Below are 20,949 nucleotides of genomic sequence, written 5' to 3' on the forward strand. Positions count from 1 at the left end.
CATTGTAATGGAGCAAACCTACCACTAAATTCTTCAAACAATTTACTAAAGAAAAGGAACAAGAATTCAAAATGTCATTTATCTTAATACAATGTCTTTTACAAATCTTTAAAAAAAAAAAAAAAGAGTTATTTACCTTTGAACAGAAATCTAGTAATTAATAAATATTTCATCAAAATTTTAATTCTAGGGAAAGTTAAAAAAATGAGTTATTTCCCTTTGAACAGAAATCTAGTAATTAATAAGTATTTCATCAAAAATTTAATTCTAGGGAAAGGGCTTTAACTGAACAAGGAGAAAAGCTAAAATCGATAAAATCTACTTTGACCTGTAACTTGTCATGATAAAACAATACACCAAATATCAAATCAATATCTTCAAGCATGAAGAAAAAAAGTCTGGAAAACTGATTTGCCGGACTGACGGATGGACAGACAGAATGACAGACGGACAGAGTGCAAACCTAAAGTCCCCTTCGACTTCGTCAGTCGGGGACTAATTAAATGGTCAATCCATTTGATTCCAGTTGTTTTTTCGTTATTGTTTTTTAACTAGAGTAAATGTTATGCTTTCAATGTTTGTAAATTTGTAATTATATATGTTATTATCAAAATAACTGAAAACATATACTGACATTATGCTTTTTATTGTAATTATATATATATAAAAAAAAACATTTGCAGATGTCACTGTATCACCCAATCAACATAATGACATTTAGATTAGAATTTAGAAAAACTACTAATCCCCCCCCTTACATAAAACTCTGATATTTACCTGCTTGGGGAACATTCTTTGGCTTCTCACAAATTCCATCTTTCTCATCTTCATCTGTGCACCTGTGATAAGCACCTTATGTTTAAAATATCAAATCTGCATAAATTTTCAATATCCATAATTTGGAAGTACCATACTCATTTACCTAGGTTCCATCAGTTGAAACTTACATAACAAAATAAAACTCAACCAAAAAGGTAGAAAACAGGTGATGAAATATCATTTAATAAATTAAAAAGGTTTCAGAGAAATTAATTTAAAATTCAAAACTGAACCGTGAAATGTAATTAAAATAATACTGCAGATTTCTGAGAAATGGACCAAAACATAGGCTTAACCAAAGTCCATACTTTGTGAAATGCAGGTCCAGATGTTTGAATGCAACTGAATTCACTTGTGTTAAAAAGTTGGTCCAAATTTTAATGACCCAAACTGAATAAAATTGCATTGTATAATGAAATTCCATTGACATAGAACCTTTGATTTCTGAAAAATCAGAACAAATGCACACAACCAAAAATGTAGGTCATGGTGACTTAAATATTGCTTAGCAACCCTGAACTTTACAAAAAGGACTGTAGTTGTAAAATTTCCCCATTGGTTTCAGAGAAATAAATCTCATTGCAAAACTTACTCAATTCTAGGATATAAATAAGAAGATGTGGTATGAGTTCCAATGAGACAACTCTCCATCCAAGTCACGATGAGTAAAAAGTAAACAATTATAGGTCAAAGTACGGCCTTCAACATGGAGCAAGCTATAATGGGCCCCAAAATGACTAGTGTAAAACAATTCAAACAGGAAAACCAACGGTCTTATCTATATAAAAAACGAGAAACAAGAAACACTTATGAACCACACCAACAAACGACAACCATGGAGTATGCACAAACAAACAGATTAGGTGGTGTTACATCTTACAAAGTTTATCCAAATTATTTTTGCAAAGAATTCCACTAAAGCCGATGCTAGGGGCCGTCTTAAACTTGCAGTGAGGTGAGAGTTTTTTTGCTCCGTGTTGAGGTCTCACTGTGACTTAGAGATGAAGAACAGCAATAAAAGCACTGTTCCTTTGCTTTTTGTGTGTGTTTCTGTTGTGCAATTACTGATGTTGTGTCATGGATGGATACCCCATATCCTTTGTTTTTCTATTAAAAAAGATAAAACTTGTTACCATGCTAATTAACACAGAAAGGGCATAAAAACAATAAAACTTACTCATCAGCATCAGCAGCATTATATCCAGGGATCTGGTTCTCCATTCCAGAATCTGTGACTGGATCTACAATATAAAATATAAAGTTATTGGACATCTGTTAAGCAGCCATCAAGACAAAATACATGTCTACTGATGAGCAGAAATAGTTTTTTTTTCATTTTAGAGTCTATAATAGATCTACTACTTCAATCAAAACAAAAATAAATAAAACATTTTAAAGGAGATATGTATATGTTCATCAAATTTCTGTCCCAAAACTTACATGTATAACAAGGTTCCGTCCCAAAACTTACATGTATAACAAGGTTCTGTCCCAAAACTTACATGTATAACAAGGTTCTTGTCCCAAAACTTACATGTATAACAAGGTTCTGTCCCAAAACTTACATGTATAACAAGGTTCTGTCCCAAAACTTACATGTATAACAAGGTTCTGTCCCAAAACTTACATGTGTAACAAGGTTCTGTCCCAAAACTTACATGTATAACAAGGTTCCGTCCCAAAACTTACATGTATAACAAGGTTCTGTCCCAAAACTTACATGTATAACAAGGTTCTGTCCCAAAACTTACATGTATAACAAGGTTCTTGTCCCAAAACTTACATGTATAACAAGGTTCCGTCCCAAAACTTACATGTATAACAAGGTTCTGTCCCAAAACTTACATGTATAACAAGGTTCTGTCCCAAAACTTACATGTATAACAAGGTTCTTGTCCCAAAACTTACATGTATAACAAGGTTCTGTCCCAAAACTTACATGTATAACAAGGTTCTGTCCCAAAACTTACATGTATAACAAGGTTCTGTCCCAAAACTTACATGTGTAACAAGGTTCTTGTGTAGTTTTATCAGGACAGGCACATGATCTTCCCCGGGGTCTGGCAAGACAAAGATGACTACAACCACCATTTCCTGTACTGCACCAGTTTGTTCCTGTAAAAAGTTAGATAATCATGTGTTATTTAATATCACTGTATACAACAAAGATATGCATATCAATGATGGTATCAAAATGAATTAATACCAAAATTTTATACCCAGCAGAAGGCATGTTTCAATTTGATTATCTGAACTTAAGATATATTGATACCAAGATTAATAGAAAAGAAAACATGTTTGGACTTGGTTTTACATATAAAATGAAATTATATAACCCTGTGAGTAAAGTGCCTTGTGAGTAAAATACTTTTCAAATGAATGAAAATATTACTCACCAGACTGTCTATCTTTTGCCACCACTACTATGTCCATCAATCCTTCTAGATGTCTCTGTATGACTGCACGATCTTTTCCTGAATTTTTATCTGCTCTTTCTATTTTCTCTGACTGCCAGTCAGTCCAGTAGATATGAGGACCATACTGTAATATAGCAAATATTCCATGTCAAAACTTTGTTTAAGCAAAATGTTTGAACATACTGTTAATACCATGGAAGATGTTTTATTAATTTATATTAATTATTTCGATATTAATATGGGAAAATTACCTGCCATGGATGATGTCATTTCCTTAAAATTTTTTAGACCCTGTTCACATTTGGACATTTAGATCGATTTAAGCCCAATGTGAAAGCTTTGAATCAATCTTAAATCGGTCGGTCTAAACTAAAACACCAAAAGAGGTAGTTTAGTTTGAATTGATTTAAAGTGAACCGATCTAACTTTAAATGTGAACGCAGAGATCAATCTAAACTAGTACGATTGAATCGGAAATAATTTGTGCGCATGTATGGTGGAAAAATTACACATGCAATTTATTACAAAATGGATGACCAACATAAAAAGGGCTGAAAATTAACGAAAACTATACAAACAGCAGTATCAACATTTGAACTTGTAATTCAAGTGAAACAATTCCTTCACCATTATTTTTTTGCAAGCGTGTGTATCAACACATTAATTTGATTAAATATTTCTATTTATACACAGTGTTTACAATTTCCTGGGTAATTAGGTCAGATCTATTGCATTTTTACTTGTAGTGTGAACGCAGTGGGTCAGATTACACCGATAGAGTTCGTTAGGATTAAAGATAATGTGAACGCTAACTTGTTTTATTTAGATCAATTCAAATTTAGATCGATTCATGTGTGTATCTAATACTTACCACAGTCAGACCAAATGGATGTGGGACATTACTAATCAATGTAACACGATTCTGTCCCATCAGATCTGAAGTTTCTATCTTATCTAATCTGGCATCAACCCAATATAATCTCTTTGCCTTAAAATCTACTGATAATCCATTGGGAAAACCTGAAGAATAAATTGAAGCACTTTGTAAACATTTGCCAAAATTCAACTAGGTAAATCAGATACACGTTTAGTGTTTTGCTTAAGTAAATGTGAAAAAGCATAATTAAAACAGTGCAAAGCAATTAATGAAGATTACATGACAAGTAAATATCACATGATAAAGTATCATAACAAAAGATTACATGACAAGTAAATATCACATGATAAAGTATCATAACAAAAGATTACATGACAAGTAAATATCACATGATAAAGTATCATAACAAAAGATTACATGACAAGTAAATATCACATGATAAAGTATCATAACAAAAGATTACATGACAAGTAAATATCACATGATAAAGTATCATAACAAAAGATTACATGACAAGTAAATATCACATGATAAAGTATCATAACAAAAGATTACATGACAAGTAAATATCACATGATAAAGTATCATAACAAAAGATTACATGACAAGTAAATATCACATGATAAAGTATCATAACAAAAGATTACATGACAAGTAAATATCACATGATAAAGTATCATAACAAAAGATTACATGACAAGTAAATATCACAAGATAAAGTATCATAACAAAAGATGACATGACAAGTAAATATCACATGATAAAGTATCATAACAAAAGTTCTAATTGTTTTATTGAGCATCTCTCTTTTTTATAAAGAACAAGTATGATGTGGAAATTTTACTATATTATTTTTTCAATTCTATGATTTATCAGCATGGAATATCAAGACTTAATCGTTCAAATATAGCTATATTTGACCATTTTAGACTGTGGTTCTTCTGAAGTTTTTTTTTCCTTGAAAAAAAAGAAGCTGACAGTTTTGTCAATTAGACTCCATTGTAACAATGTTAGTGGCAGTAGAGAAGACTTACCTAAATCTGTTTTGATAATAATTTTCCTATTGCTACCATCCATGTATGCTTTTTCTATTTTAGGTGGTGATCCCCAGTCTGTCCAATATAACAATCTGAAAAAAATCAATACAACTGTGATTATCAACAAACAATCAATTCTGTGCTAGAATGATAACAAATAATTCATTTTGGTAAAATCTAAAAGTTAAAACCCGAATAAAAATGTCTGCAATAAACCCTGTTCAAAAATACAGTTAGGACCTGAAAACATATACTGTAAATTCGGAAAATATTGCGTGCATTTATTATTGCGATTTTTGAACAATGGACAATAATGCGAGATTAATTATTGCGATTTCAGGAAAATTTGCATACATATATTTGCATCAGATATCAGAAAGCGAGTTCTTATTATTACGAAAATCACCCTTTCGCATTAATAAAAACTACGCAATAATTTCTGAATTTACATTTATTCTTTGCAAGTTCATCATATTTCCTTCAGTAAGCTGTAAAATAATGATACTGTAGATTTGTTTATTTTTATTTGCATCAATTTCCATGGTTGGAGTATGTCTAGTCACATATCATAAACAATTCTCAGCCTTCCATAGGCCATGGATCTGTCTATTAACAGTCCTATATCATTATAACTACATACTAAATTCTTGATCCATCCTGTTAAGTTTCTTACAATATCAACTTCCCTTTCTGACATCCCTCTTCACCCATTCTGTTAACTGTCCTATGGAAACTCCTATATTATTAACAATACATTTGTACTTACCCTTTCTGGGGATACAAAGCTATAGCTCTTGGTTCATCTAAATCTTCTGTGATCAGAGATTTTCTGTTTGTCCCATCAGTGGATGATACTTCTATAACATCACGACCTGAAGATAAGAAAACATGTCATAATACAAGTTATTGAAGACTATATTCTCCTTGTAACTATAGTAATATTTAAAAGTGCAAACTGACAACCTGGTAGCCTGGGCAATGACCTACATATTCCGGTGTAACTTGTCCATCATTGAAGACAACTTATTGTTGTTAGGTATCAGTCTTATTTTCATTTACCACATACATGTATCTTCTTTTTAAATTCATACCTCAGGTTTATTTTAGCAAAATATTTGTATTTGTTCATTATTTTCCTTACAACAAATGGACCTAATGCATATTTCATGTACAAAACTAGTCTTACTGCAATAACTATTGTTATCATTGGAGATATACCTGTATCTGTCCAGAACAAATTATTAGCAATCCAGTCTACAGCAAGTCCATCGGTTGTCTCTAGATTCTCTGATACTACAGACTGCAAACCTGTACCATCTAAATTAGCTCTTCTGTAACAAAGAAATATCAAATACAAAAAAAATCCCTAACCCTAACCTTATCAATCAATACTTTCAAGATTCTCCTAAACTACAGTCTGTAAACATGTACCATCTAAATTAGCTAAAGAAACATTAAAATCAACCCCTTATCCTTAACTTGTCCACAATTACTTTCAAGACTCCCTTAAAGTACAATCATCTAAATTATTATCTAAAACAACCTGTCAAAATAAAACAAACATTACCATATCCATCAGAATTTTTAAATCAATCTTTTTGTATTGTTAATTATTTCTTCTGTAACACATGAAAATCAAACTAATGTAAAATTCTTTGATTGTAAACATAATTGTCAAATAAATTTTACAGAAAACATGACAATTGAGGATTAACAAATAGGCAGAATCTTTTACTTGATAAACATCAGTATAGTTCATCAAAAAATTGCTATGGTAACATTCTAATGCCTTATTGCTGATTAAATGTAACTAAGGAATGAGTGGTTACAAAAAGGGAGATAACTACCTGACAACATCTAAATGAACATCAGTAAAGTACATCTTCTGTTTCTGGTAGTCATAGTCAAGTGATATAACATTATGGAGGTCAGACATGGGAAGAAATGTATCTGTATAATCAGGAGTATCCAATGAGATTCTCCTTAAACTGCCTCTACTGGCAAACAACAGGTACTTGCTTGGCACTGAAACAGTTCAAAGAAGATATATCACAGATCAATATCACTCGCATAATCAAGTCATGTCTAGGATAAAAAAAAAATTCTAAAATTGATTGTCATCCTTCTGGCATGTCAAGTCTAACACCTATGCAAAGTAATAAAAGAAATTTCTATCTAAAAAAGTAAATATTTAAATACTGTGGATTCATTATTATTCGTTGGATACCAATTTTCATGGATTTCGTGTGTACAAGTGAACCACGAAATAAAATGTTCAACAAATGACATATTTTGTATAGGCTTGTACGCAGACTTTCGGTAAAACCATGAAATTAAATATCCACGAACATGCCAATTTTCCCTAATCCACGAAAACTGGTACCCACGAAAATAAATAAATCCACTTATATATGATCAGTTCTAATAATTCAACATTTTTTTCCAGAGAAGGCAGCATAGGCTGATTTCATTTTCATTGTAGAAATTCTGAATTCAGTGATTCCAATATACACTGGAGTCTTTCTTGCATGTCAAACAACCTTTTCTATTGAGGTTAAGCTGTAAACCATGAGAACATGTTCATGTGATATGCCAATTGATGTGATAGAGGCATATATAGTACTAGTTCAGCTATTTCTATTGTCCTTGAAGTGTAAAACAGTAAGAAAAGACACATAGATTTAGATGCGACTGTGCAAATAGAGGTGGCTAAAACAAAGTATGTGACTTTTATAAAATGGTAAAGAAAATTTTGCCATCATCTGTCACATGTTAGCTAGTAAGATATTTACATGTAATTCAATCATGACTGGTACCCTACTCACATGTTAAGCAAGTTTTTCCGTTGTGTTTGAGCTGTAATCCAGTAGGACATGAACATGTGATTCCACTATGATTTGGTAAACAGAGATGACTGCAGCCTCCATTATTCTCACATTTGTTCTCTAGTTTGTGAAGGTCATCTGTATGAAATAAATAAACAATTATTAAGATTGATGCTACAAATTGATTGTGTTCCTGGATTGTAGTGATATTGAATATTTAACTTTTTTGTTTCATCATGTAGGTATATGTGGAAATGAACACTTGTACAATTTTGGCCTCAAATTTGCACTAAAATCAAATATACTTGAGAGTTTCGAAAATTTTTCAGAATCAAACCATTAAGCACCTGTGTACTTTAATAAAATATTGCTTATTTAGTTTTAAAAAAATCCTTTTCATGGGCTTTATGGACATATTAAACAATGCAAAAGCTAAATTGTGTCCTTAAAATTAAGAACATTGCATTAAAATGTTTTTTTAGCAACAACTACACTTCTGTTACGAAAATCTAGCAAGAGACTAGAAAACATACAAAAAAGTGTCAATTTATGCCTTGCACATGAAGTTAAACAGGTGAAAAAATATGTCAATAAAAACAACTTTAATAAAGTCAAAATGCCAGATCAAAATGACTCGGACTCCTGATTGTCATTCTAGATTTGTCACATCTATGCATGTCAATTGAATTGACTTTTAGCAGTAATTTACTATAACTTTAGTAACAATTGACTAACCATCTGGTGACCTGATAACAGCCTGTAGATCCATCAGTCCAGGTAATGTTCTCCTTATGACTAATAAATTACTTCCAGTATCCTTGTCTGCTTTAAATATTGCCATTTTCTGCCAGTCTGTCCAGTATATATGTCTCTCAGTAATGGTCAGTCCATAGGGATGATTGACATTAGAGATGATGACACGACGATTACCACCATTTAAATCTGATGACTCTATCACTTCCATTTTAGCATCAGCCCATACAATTCTCTGGGATTGCTTGTCAATGACAATTCCGTTAGGCCAGCCTAGGTTTTTGTCAACTAATACTGTCCTATTACTACCATCCATATCAGCCCTCTGAATCTTAGGTAGTTTACCCCAATCTGTCCAATACATGTACCTGTCAAAATAATTACAGAACTTTTGAAACATTGATGTTATGACTAAAATCATCTTTTTAGTAGGAATCATAGGGATTTTTAAACCTAACTTATTTTCATATAATGCAATACTTTAAATATCTAAATTGTTATGAAATTTAACAGAAAACTAACACGCAAAAAATGGGATTAAAGACCTTGTGTAAATTATATATTTCCTGTATTTTATTATGTTATCTTTTCTTACCCCTTCTCATAATACAAAGTTAAATCTCTAGGTTTATCTAGGTTATCCCAAATCAACACTTTTCTCATCCCAGTAACCAAGTCAGCCACTTCAATGCGGTTTAATCCAGTATCTGTCCAGTAAATCTTCCGACCAATCTCATCTACTGCCAGTCCATCCGGTGTGTCCAGTCCATGTTTTATAAATTGCTCCACCTGAGATCCATCTAAATTAGCTTTCATTATCACATCTAGAATTGTATCTGTCCAATATAGCTTCCCTGAAAGTTAAAACAATCATACTGGTAAGCATGAAGTTTAATTAATTGAATTTGGTAACCCATATATTCAGGCGAGCCTTACTGTACAGGTAAACTTTTGCTTTCAGACCAGCTTGGAAAAAAATATAAACTGTTGAGTCAACACTAGCACAAAAAAATATTTCTAAAAATTTATGAAATTTTAGTATAAACAGTTGACACAGAGATATGTCTCACCTGTATGTAATTTCGATGTTACAGTATAATGCAAATGATGAAATTTAATGGCAATACTTTAACATGTATACTTTGCAAAACATTCAAAGTCAATAAACCAAGGCTAAATGTGCAGGGCCAAATAATCTCCAAAGAATGACATGTGCAAATGCTAATACAACTACATACCAAATATCATTGACTTACCATTGGATAAGGCTGTTGCTCATATTTAATACTACCAAATCTATAATTGGCATTTTAGGTCAAATATGTTAAACTAAAATGTTTATGACATCACAGATGACATTTCTGAACTAAAGTGACCAGTCTATATCATGTTCATTCTATTTGTTTATCAGTAAATGAATCACAGTTTTGAAAGAAATTTAGAGTTTTACCATTTTAACAAATTCAAGGAACAAATAATGGCTCTTTTTATGCATCCTTCTTGTAAATTTCAAATAAAGTCAGTCAAAATTATACGGTCTTAATAAATTAGTGCACATAAATATCTGCTACTTAAGTAGCCATTTTTTTTTAGAATTTTTTAATGAAGATGTACTGTTGTCTTACTATTTGAAATTTACAAGTAGGGAGTATAAAAAGATTCCTCAAAAGGTAGAAAAGACCACATTTACCTGCAACTCTATCTACACCTATAGCAATAGCATTTCTGATTTCACCGAGAGGTATCACTACATCAGCGATATAATTAACATCTAATGATATCTTTCTGATATCTGTTCTCCTGGCAAACACAATAAAATTACTCATATCTGTAAATAGAAATGTTGATTACCCTCTGTTGATTAGCGATCTATATTTCAAAAAGAACCTTGTCAACAAAAGAAACATGTAGAACAATATATTTTAAAACATAAAGAATCATATTAAATAATGACATGTCAATTTTTCTCATGTCTTTTCTGTCTTTTTAAAATTAGGGTTTGATATCAGATTTTTGATTGTCTATTTTGAATCTATCACAAGTTGTCTACACTTCAGGCCATTTGTAGCTGGACTCTGATGAAGATACCTCATCATATACATTGTAGATGTAAATTTTTCTTGGACTTGAGTTGTTGTGATGATGTCTCATTTTACCCCATATCGCTTTTCATTCAAATTTTCACTATGTTCTGAACAACACATTTGCTAAAATATTAAATTACACCTGCTATTTACATTCTTTGTTTGTCAAACTTAACATTTAATAAATTGAGGTGGCATACATCACTTTTTTGTTTAAGCATACAATTTCAGCTATTCTTCATTCATTTTCATAGCACATATATTAGTGAAAAGTAAGAACACTACAGAACTAAAGGCTTTGCCATTGTTTGCTATGCCTGCTTTTAATTCCACTTAAATATGATAAAATGCTGAATGACAGCTTTTGAACCCCCCAAAACGGACCATGAAGACAATTACACCCATCAATACCTAACTTTATTACAAGTCATCCCATCCAGTGACATTAGTATCCTTGTAGGATAGACACATGTGTATCCTATTGTTGATATTATTCTACCTTTATTACAAGTCTTCCCATCTGGTGACATTAGAACCCTGTAGGACAGACACATGTGTATCCTGTTGTTGATATTAACCTACCTTTATTACAAGTCTTCCCATATGGTGACATTAGAACCCTGTAGGACAGACTCATGTGTATCCTGTTGTTGATATTAACCTACCTTTATTACAAGTCTTCCCATCTGGTGACATTAGAACCCTGTAGGACAGACACATGTGTATCCTGTTGTTGATATTAACCTACCTTTATTACAAGTCTTCCCATCTGGTGACATTAGTATCCTTGTAGGAGAGACACATGTGTATCCTGTTGTTGATATTAACCTACCTTTATTACAAGTCTTCCCATCTGGTGACATTAGTATCCCTGTAGGACAGACACATGTGTATCCTGTTGTTGATATCAAACATAAATGACTACAGCCACCATTGTCATTAGCACATGGATTCTTACCTGAAACAATGATAAAACATATTGAACAAATGTTCTCGAAGAAGACATTAAAAACATTTCTCCATAACTATTGTCTTTTGAATTTTTATGTAAAAGAGCTGTACGGTAAAAAATTATTGCCATCATACCCTGAATATTTGAAGACAAATGATAATTTTACTGACTTATATTTACCCAGTATTTCCTTTGATTTATATAATTTTATCAGGTTACACCCATTGAGACCATACAGTAGTAAGAACCTCAGAACTTCTCATAGTTCATAATAAATAAGAAAATTCTACAGCTTAAAAGCTTAACAGTATGACTATACTAAGTGTATATTTTGATATTAACCTCTAGACTGTGGTTTATTGGTGTATATTTTGATATTTACCTCTAGGTTTTGGTTTATTGGTGTATATTTTGATATTTACCTCTAGGTTGTGGTTTATTGGTGTATATTTTGATATTAACCTCTAGACTGTGGTTTATTGGTGTATATTTTGATATTAACCTCTAGACTGTGGTTTATTGGTGTATATTTTGATATTAACCTCTAGACTGTGGTTTATTGGCATATATTTTGATATTTACCTCTAGGTTGTGGTTCATTGGTGTATATTTTGATATTTACCTCTAGGCTGTGGTTTATTGGTGTGTATTTTGATAGTTACCTCTAGGCTGTGGTTTATAAGTGTATTTTGATATTTACCTCTAGGCTGTGGTTTATAAGTGTATTTTGATATTTATCTCTAGGCTGTGATTTACTGATGTATATTTTGATAGTTACCTCTAGGCTGTGGTTTATAAGTGTATTTTGATATTTACCCCTAGGCTGAGGCTTATTGATGTATATTTTGATAGTTACCCCTTGGTTGTGGTTTATAAAACATTTTGATGTCCATCACATTATCAAGCTGTGAGGCGATTACTTCACGTCCTGATCCATTATACTTGTTTGCAGAGTAAACTCCCTTGTTTAACTTGTCCGTCCAGTAGATCGTATTTTCAAACAAAGCAATGCCAAATGGTCGAGGAACATTCACAGATATTATAATCTGAAAGTGAAAGCATATGTATTTGTATTTTCAAGGATTAAAGCGAACTTTCTGTAGTAAAGCTAAGGGTATCTTGCTTAATTTTGAAACAAAATCTAAGCTGTGGTTTTCTGAATTTTAAATTGGTTGATCTGAACTCTTGCCAACATCAATTTGTTTAAAGGAGACATTTTGCCAATTTGGGCAAATTATTTAACAGCGGAAAGTCAACCTCCTTACCTGTCTGTCTGTACCATCCAAATTGACAGATTCTATAACACTCCTTCCTCCGTCTGTCCAATAAAGACGTTTAAGTTTTTTGTCCAGGGCTAGACCATTGGGCCATGTGATATTGTTACTGATTAGAACCTGTCTTCTATTCCCATCCATTCCTGCTCTTTCTATCTTAGGTCTGCTTCCCCAATCACTCCAGTACATAAACCTACAGAAATATAACACAGAAATATTAAAGAAACTTTAACAAAATGTCACAATAATCAAATTAAGCAGTGCTTTAAACCTTAAAATACAGCAGTGATGAACTTGTATAAAACTTTGAAAGTCTACATATAATTAAGTAATAATATGTACATATATGTACAACTAAAAGAGGGAATCAATAATTTAAAAAAAAAAGATGAATTACCCTTCCAAAGGATCTACAATGATGTCTCTAGGTTTATCTAGACTTGTAGAGATCAGGATACTCCTCATACTACCATTCAGATTGGCTACTTCTATAAAATCTGTATCCTGGTCTGTCCAATAAATCTTACGACCAATCCAGTCTATAGCCACACCTACTGGAGACTCCACCTGGTTTCCAATGACAACCTGTAAAATGGAATTACAATCCAATATAAATTCATGTAAGAGAAATAATCTGGTTGGTACCAATTTGTCAGTGAAGTATTTAAGTACATGTCAATAAGTTAATCACAAATCTATCATGCTTTGTGAATTTGATAATCTATATACTGTAAACTCAGAAATTTAACAATTTTTTTATTAATCCAAAAATTGCGATCAGAAAGGTGTTGCAAAAATAATAAAATGCTCCACTGGGGCGCAGCTTGATACGACCGCAGAGGTCGAACCCTGAACAGTTGGGGCAAGTATGGACACAACATTCAAGCTTGATACAGCACTGAATTAGGATTGTAATTAAATATTTGACACAGCATAGGTTTCTCACACAGAATGAAAGTGGTCTAAGAACTTAGAAATTTTTAATTTACCTATTCAAACCATATCATTATTATTTGCTTTTATATATAAATCAGAAATAACCAATTTAAAATGGGAAATTTTAAAGAAAAAAAGGAAACCCCCCCCCCCCCAAATTTTTTGAACCCCCTTATGATTCATCACCCCAAACTCAATCCCAGCTTTCCCTTTGTGGTATGGTACCTTGCAGTACAATTTCAGAGAGATCCATACACTTGAACACAAGTTATTGTCTGGAAACTAGAAAAATGCTTGTTTTTTGGCCCCAAATTCCTAAATGTTTAGGGCAATTATCCCCAAACTTAAACCCAGCTTTCCCTTTGTGATATGGAACCTTGCAGTACAATTTCATAAAGATCCATACACTTACACACAAGTTATTGTCCTGAAACTAGAAAAATGCTTGTTTTTTTGCCCTTTTATGGCCCCTTATTACTAAAATTTTGAGGGAATTACCCCCAAAATCAATCCCAGCCTTCCCTTTGTGGTATGGTACCTTGCAGTACAATTTTAGAGAGATCCATACATTTGAACACAAGTTATTGTCTGGAAACTAGAAAAATGCTTATTTTTGGCCTCTTTTTGGCCCCTTATTCCTAAACTTTTTGGGCAATTACCCCCAAACTCAATTCCAGCTTCCCCTTTGTGATATGGAACCTTGTAGTACAATTTCATAAAGATCCATACACTTACACACAAGTTATTGTCATGAAACTAGAAAAAATGGGTGTTTTTTGCCCCTAATTCCTAAAATTTGGAGGCAATTACCCCCAAAATCAATCCCAGCATTCCCTTTGTGATATGGAACCTTGTGGTACAATGTCAGAGAGATCCATACACTTACATAAATGCTTATTTTTGGCCCCTTTTTGGCCCCTAATTCCTTAACTGTGGGTACCATAACCCCCAAAATCAATCCCCACCTTCCTTTTGTGGTATTGAACCTTATAGTAAAATTTCATTGAGATCCATTCACTTAAACTAAAGTTAGAGTGCGAAAACTAATGTGTCTTCGGACGACGACGACGCCAACGCCAACGTCATACCAATATACGACCACAAAAATTTTTTTGCGGTCGTATAAAAAGTCACTTCTTAAATTTTGATTACATTATTTTTATGCAGCATTAACTAAAATAGCATCAATTATTCTTGCATCTTTCTTTATTGTTGAACAATCCCAATAATAAATGCACATTTCTTAATTTACAATTATGACTTTACCTTCTCATGACTGCCATTCCAATGTGCTCTTTTGATGACATTCAGGTCTGTATCAGTCCAATATATCATATCATTCTTTGCATCAAAATCAATCCCCACAGCACTCAGCACTTTATTAAGGGGAAGAACCACATCTGTTCTGTCAGGTGTATCTACACTGATACGTCTCAGATCGGACATGGTTGAAAACACCACAAAACGATTCATACTCTCAACACATGTTTTGTTATCCTTCTTCAGATGTTGTCCTGTTAGACAAGCACAGCTGTAACCATGCCAATTTGGCAAACAAAAATGGCTGCATCCTCCATTGTTTTTACCACAGACATTCTTCACTGAAAGATACTTTTGTTTTAATAATGTTATAGCTATCTATTTGAATTAAAAAACAGTAAGAAAAAAATCAGTTTTTAAACTTGCATTTTTATCTTTTATGAAATCAAAAAAATCCAATACTTCATGTAGAAATCACTAATATAACATTACTGTCTAAAACCATTATCATTGCTACAATAAACTACAACTTGTTAAGGTGGTACCTAACACTACAGGGAGATAACTCTGTAAAAATCAGCTAAACGTTTTAATTACGTTGTATTGTTAAGGAAATATTAAGCTTCTCAATGATCAAAATTAGTGTTTGTCAAACTGCTATATAACCAATGAAATTTTTCTGATAAAGTGGTTGGTTCAAATTTTTTGAAATTTTTATATTTTTGTCAAAGGGTCAAAGTTAACATTTTGTCAAAATTTTATGAAAATTAAACGAGCCAAATTAATATTAGTCAAGGTGTTGGGTACCACCTTAAACATGAAACAATCACTAAGTCTACGATGAAATCACAATAAAATTCTTAGCTTGGACTAAATTATCCCTTCCCTTTCAGTTTATTGACTTATATCCTTAAAATAAGGAAATTACTTGTTGGCTGCCTCTGCGGATGGAACGTATGTATATCCATGGGATAATGAAGCCTGTTATGTACAGTCTCTACATCATTCCCAGTAAACTTGTTGGCTTTGTTTATACTCTTTGTATTCCAGTCTGTCCAATAAAGTTCATCTTCAAACAAGGTCAAGGCAAAAGGATGTGGCAATCCTGAAAATAAGATAATAACAAGCATTCTGAGAGTATTGCATGGCAATACATAGTCCCCTACCGGGTAAAAATTCATTATACTGGAACAAAATGCTAACTTGTTCTATAACTTGTCATGATGTAAACAAAAAGAAAATATCAAGTCAATATCTTCAAGCATGACTAAAAACAGTGTGGAAAACTGATTATATGAGTGAATTTTTCAAGTCCAAGGACCATAACTCTGCACAAAATTATCAGATCGTCGGTAGGGGACTAAAAACATAAATAATGTATCTTGAAAGATGTCAGTGTGTGTCAGATATATATGCACAAAAAGTGTATGGTCAACTTCAATTAGATCAATGTGATATCTAGGATGAGTAGGACATTTTTAAACTGAAGGAGGCCAAATGATATTTTATTTGTAATTAATATAAAGATAGTGAAGTGGTCAATAACAAAATGACCAAATGATAACATATTTTATTTGTAATTAATATAAAGATAGTGAAGTGCTCAATAACAAAATGACCAAATGGATACAGTGACATATCTAATTTAGTTAAATTGTTTTAACTAAATAGTTTTGATAGTTTTTGAGATAAAGGTCTTAAATTCCGGTAAAATTGACATTGTTCAATGCTCAAAGATCCAAGTGATTCCAAGAAGAACTTATTTTTCACAGTACTTGAGAATCAGACCTAAGCACAATACCAAAATAAACATTGTTCCATGAACCTTAAAAATGGGGTAAAGGTAAAGTGACACTTGACCAGATGAATATGTACATTTTACATGAATTCTTATACACTTAATATAGACCATATATTACTCTTAGTACCTGAGAATCTGACCAAAATGCACTGCAGGGCACAGCTTGATACAACCGCAGAGGTTGAATCCTGAACAGTTGGGGCAAGTATGGACACTACATTCAAGCTTGATAAAAAAAATGTTTGCAATCGTATAAAAACTTCTTGAACATTTATTTCTGAACCAATAAAATAAGGTCAAGGCCAGGTTACAGCAGTCCCCTTATTACAGCCAGCAACATCAGTCCTCAGCACTTTCTTACCTCTTAAAAGTACATTCCTCTTGTTATCTATAATTTTTTACCTTTATAAAGGACAGTTCTCTCATGTAATCTATAAATTCTTACCCTTATTAAGTACAGTCCTCTTGTTATCTATAATTTCTTACCTTTATTTAGTACAGTTCTCTTGTTATCAATAAATTCTCACCTTTATTTAGAACGGTTCTCCTATTAGAACCATCTAAATCAGCACATTCTATGACATGATGTTTAGCATCAGCCCAGTACAGTTTGTCTGTGGTATAATCTATAGTTAGACCATTAGGCCAGAACAGTGATGTGTTAGCAATAACATTCCTATAACTACCATCCATACAGCTACTCTCTATCTTAGGTGTAGTTCCCCAATCTGTCCAAAATATTGATCTGAAAATACAATAATTAACATTGATATTGATATGTTTACTTAATAATTTAGAACTATATTGAAAAAAATAGGGAATGTGTCCATGAGACACAGATGATGAATTCGCTTGCATATATAACCTTATAAAGGGACATAACTTATGAACCGTAAAGGTGACACTACCAAAAGTTGTACTTGATCTGAGTTTTGTGGTAATAAGCATTGTGTATAAGTTTCATAACATTTGGTTCAGGCTAACTTAAGTTAGAGAAAGTAAACGAAAAATTCAGCAATTTTTTTCCATTTGTAAAGTGCCATAACTCTAGAAAGGTAAAAGTGACCCCACCCAAATTCAAACTTGATCTGTGTTTTGTGGTAATAAGCATTGTGTATAAGTTTCATAACATTTGGTTTAGGCTAACTAAAGTTAGAGAACAGAAACCAATTTCGGGACGTATGTATGGACGAACGTAAAGACGGACAAGGGTAAAACTTAATGCCCCCTCCGCTACGGCAGGGGTATAAAAAAGTGCAACCAAGATGGCATTGTCATTGGTGTCATGTCAGGTTCTATCTGGTGCACAAGTAGAAAAAAACAATTATCTGGCCTGAGATGGTAATATTTTTTTGTATGGCCTAACATTTTAATATTTACACTTCTACAGTTAATATTACTTTGTTTCATACACTGTACAGACTGCTTGTAAATATTTTAAATTTGTTTATTAGATATGTCAATATGTATGAAATGCCTCTGGACATTAAGCAACAATCGATCAATCATATGTATGCATTTCAAATTTCATACAATTTTTACTGACCTATTTCCAGGATGAGCTACAAGTGCCCTTGGTTTCTCTAAGTTCTCCCATATCAACACTTTACGATAGACTCCATCTAAATCTGTCACTTCTATTGTAGATGTTCCAGCATCAGTCCAAAACAACAGATCATGTACCCAATCTACAGCTAGGCCTCCTATAAATAAACATAAGTCATTTTTTTTTAAACCAGATACAAGTTCCAGCAAGTGCAGGAATTATTACTTACATTTTCTATACATTGTTTTTGTCTCAATGCGGGTATCCTGGTCAATCAACAGCTGGTTATGATGTAACAACTTCTAAATCTTAAAACTTTAACATAACTTCTAAGTAAGTTTTCAACAAATTTGAGACAAATTAAATTTTTCTCCTTTCAAGGATTATAACTTACCAGGACTTTCTAAGCCATACTGTACAACTTCTTTAATCTCACTACCATTAATGTAAGCTCTCTTAATCTTATCTAGAGCCACATCAGACCAGAACACATAATTCTTATCTATATGGAAGTCTAACGCTATGGCATTCTGTAAACCTTGGAGTATAGAATCATACTCTGACTTATCTGGTAGGACTCTTCTGATGTCAACACGGTTGGCAAAGATCAAATAGGCTTTCCCACCTGAAACATACAATTTTTAAAAAGCTTTTATTAATTAAAAAAAATAACATAAACTGCAATTAAATTCATAAGTTTAACTTTTATAATGTTATGTTATTTCTTATTCTATTTAATACTGTCATTCCAAACAATTAAAGATCAGGAAACATTTCACCCATTAGTCCAATAGAAAGAAAGATATGTCATTCTAGTACTTTCATTTCTGCAGTTTGACTTGTGTCTACATACTTTTTGTAGTGAATCTGGGATTCTTGACTGTAAATGATTCTGTAGTCTACTCATATCAGAATAATTTTTTGCAATAAATGTTACCATTTCTTCTACTTTTTTAAGTCTTCCAACTAAATATAACCAGTACTGGATTTCAACAAACACATTGGTCTACCAAACTGACAGCTTTACAATAATGTTTCAAATGGTACTCTGATCTAAAGAGATACAACCCTGTCAATAGGTTTTAACTGACAACCCTGATGAAACATTATAAAGAGAACAGACTAGGTAGTTCTGTAAACAAACTCATTTTTATTTTCAAGAGATTCATTTTTTGCAACTTTTAGTAGAAAAATAACGTGAATATAAATCATCATGAATTTGTCAAACTTGGATCATCCTTATATGACAACAATAACGTTAGATTATTGCAAAAATGTATTTTATTGAAATTGGTTAGGACTTAACGCTAAAAATAAGTATCTGCGAAAATAAGTTGGTTTACAGAAGTTTAAACCTGTATCCAAGTCTAATCATCTAAGAGTTACAATCCTGTCAAAAGGTTTTAAATGGTACCCTGGTCTAAATATCTAATGACCTAGTTTAATTATTTAACGACCTAGTCTAATTATCTAACTTGTTACAACCCTATATAAAGATTTAAACTGGTACCTTGGTCTACCTACATGCATCTAAACTGATAGCACCCTGTATACCTACCATCAGCTTTACAGCCCCTGCCATCAGGCTTTAATGTGTATCCATCTACACAATAACATTTATATGTTCCTGGCACATTTGTACACTTCTGACTACATGTGCCTTCAAAGTTGCATTCATTTATGTCTTTACAGTTTCTCATGTCTGACAGTAGATAATAGCCTGGGAAACAGTCACATCTTGCCTGCTGGCCAAATATACGACACGTCTGCTGACAACCTCCATTTTCCTTGTCACAAGTTGCTGGTAAATCTATCAAAAGAAAGGACAGTATTTGTTGGCTTTGCAGAGTTCCATATATTCTTTTTCCATCAATTATAATATATGAGGCTCACAAGGTAATACTATATAAAGTGCACTATAAATCAATATTTTAGGTGATTACGCATTTGTATTTCAGTATTAAATTAAAAAATCTGTGGATTCATTATCATTTGTAAGATACCAACTTTTCATTGATTTTGTGTGCATATATTCCTGTTTCATCCAACCTTTTGGGTTGCATAAATAATGTACCTGCTTTTCACTCAATTTTTGAACATATTTAACAATTTGAACATTACTGGTACACATTGTTTCATTGTTGTATTTTTATTAGTCTAATACTCGTAAGAGACTAGATTACCCTGTTTTACATTCTTACCACAGTCTATCTCGTCTGAATTATCCCCACAGTCATTCTTTCCATTACATCGTTTCTTGTTCCCGATACAAAGATCATTCTCACAATGGAACTCATCAAATCCACAGTATTTATTTCTGTCTCCTGAAATTCAAAGAAAAGTTATTCAAATATCTTAAGACAATACA

The 20,949-nt window shown here is 32.3% G+C and overlaps 1 protein-coding gene across 1 annotated transcript in view; it reads right to left on the reverse strand.

Annotated features, from left to right (window-relative positions):
- LOC127704177 (low-density lipoprotein receptor-related protein 4-like) overlaps positions 1 to 20,949 on the reverse strand; it is an 81,656-nt gene that overhangs the window by 7,961 nt on the left and 52,746 nt on the right. Inside the window, exons 14-37 of the mRNA XM_052208066.1 lie at positions 20,783 to 20,905; positions 20,140 to 20,391; positions 18,976 to 19,206; positions 18,582 to 18,738; positions 17,563 to 17,780; positions 16,163 to 16,339; positions 15,241 to 15,575; positions 13,436 to 13,623; positions 13,030 to 13,231; positions 12,621 to 12,810; positions 11,645 to 11,770; positions 10,419 to 10,556; positions 9,324 to 9,582; positions 8,711 to 9,096; positions 7,976 to 8,113; positions 6,998 to 7,175; positions 6,369 to 6,481; positions 5,917 to 6,022; positions 5,148 to 5,242; positions 4,108 to 4,256; positions 3,216 to 3,360; positions 2,821 to 2,934; positions 1,997 to 2,060; positions 778 to 839 (exon numbers count right to left, since the gene is read on the reverse strand). Of these exons, the coding sequence (XP_052064026.1) occupies positions 778 to 839; positions 1,997 to 2,060; positions 2,821 to 2,934; positions 3,216 to 3,360; positions 4,108 to 4,256; positions 5,148 to 5,242; positions 5,917 to 6,022; positions 6,369 to 6,481; positions 6,998 to 7,175; positions 7,976 to 8,113; positions 8,711 to 9,096; positions 9,324 to 9,582; positions 10,419 to 10,556; positions 11,645 to 11,770; positions 12,621 to 12,810; positions 13,030 to 13,231; positions 13,436 to 13,623; positions 15,241 to 15,575; positions 16,163 to 16,339; positions 17,563 to 17,780; positions 18,582 to 18,738; positions 18,976 to 19,206; positions 20,140 to 20,391; positions 20,783 to 20,905 (4,146 nt within the window). The remainder of the gene's footprint in view (positions 1 to 777; positions 840 to 1,996; positions 2,061 to 2,820; positions 2,935 to 3,215; positions 3,361 to 4,107; positions 4,257 to 5,147; positions 5,243 to 5,916; positions 6,023 to 6,368; positions 6,482 to 6,997; positions 7,176 to 7,975; positions 8,114 to 8,710; positions 9,097 to 9,323; positions 9,583 to 10,418; positions 10,557 to 11,644; positions 11,771 to 12,620; positions 12,811 to 13,029; positions 13,232 to 13,435; positions 13,624 to 15,240; positions 15,576 to 16,162; positions 16,340 to 17,562; positions 17,781 to 18,581; positions 18,739 to 18,975; positions 19,207 to 20,139; positions 20,392 to 20,782; positions 20,906 to 20,949) is intronic.

The sequence above is a fragment of the Mytilus californianus genome, unplaced genomic scaffold (genome assembly GCF_021869535.1).
Source record: "Mytilus californianus isolate M0D057914Y unplaced genomic scaffold, xbMytCali1.0.p SCAF_6, whole genome shotgun sequence".
NCBI lineage: Eukaryota > Metazoa > Mollusca > Bivalvia > Mytilida > Mytilidae > Mytilus > Mytilus californianus.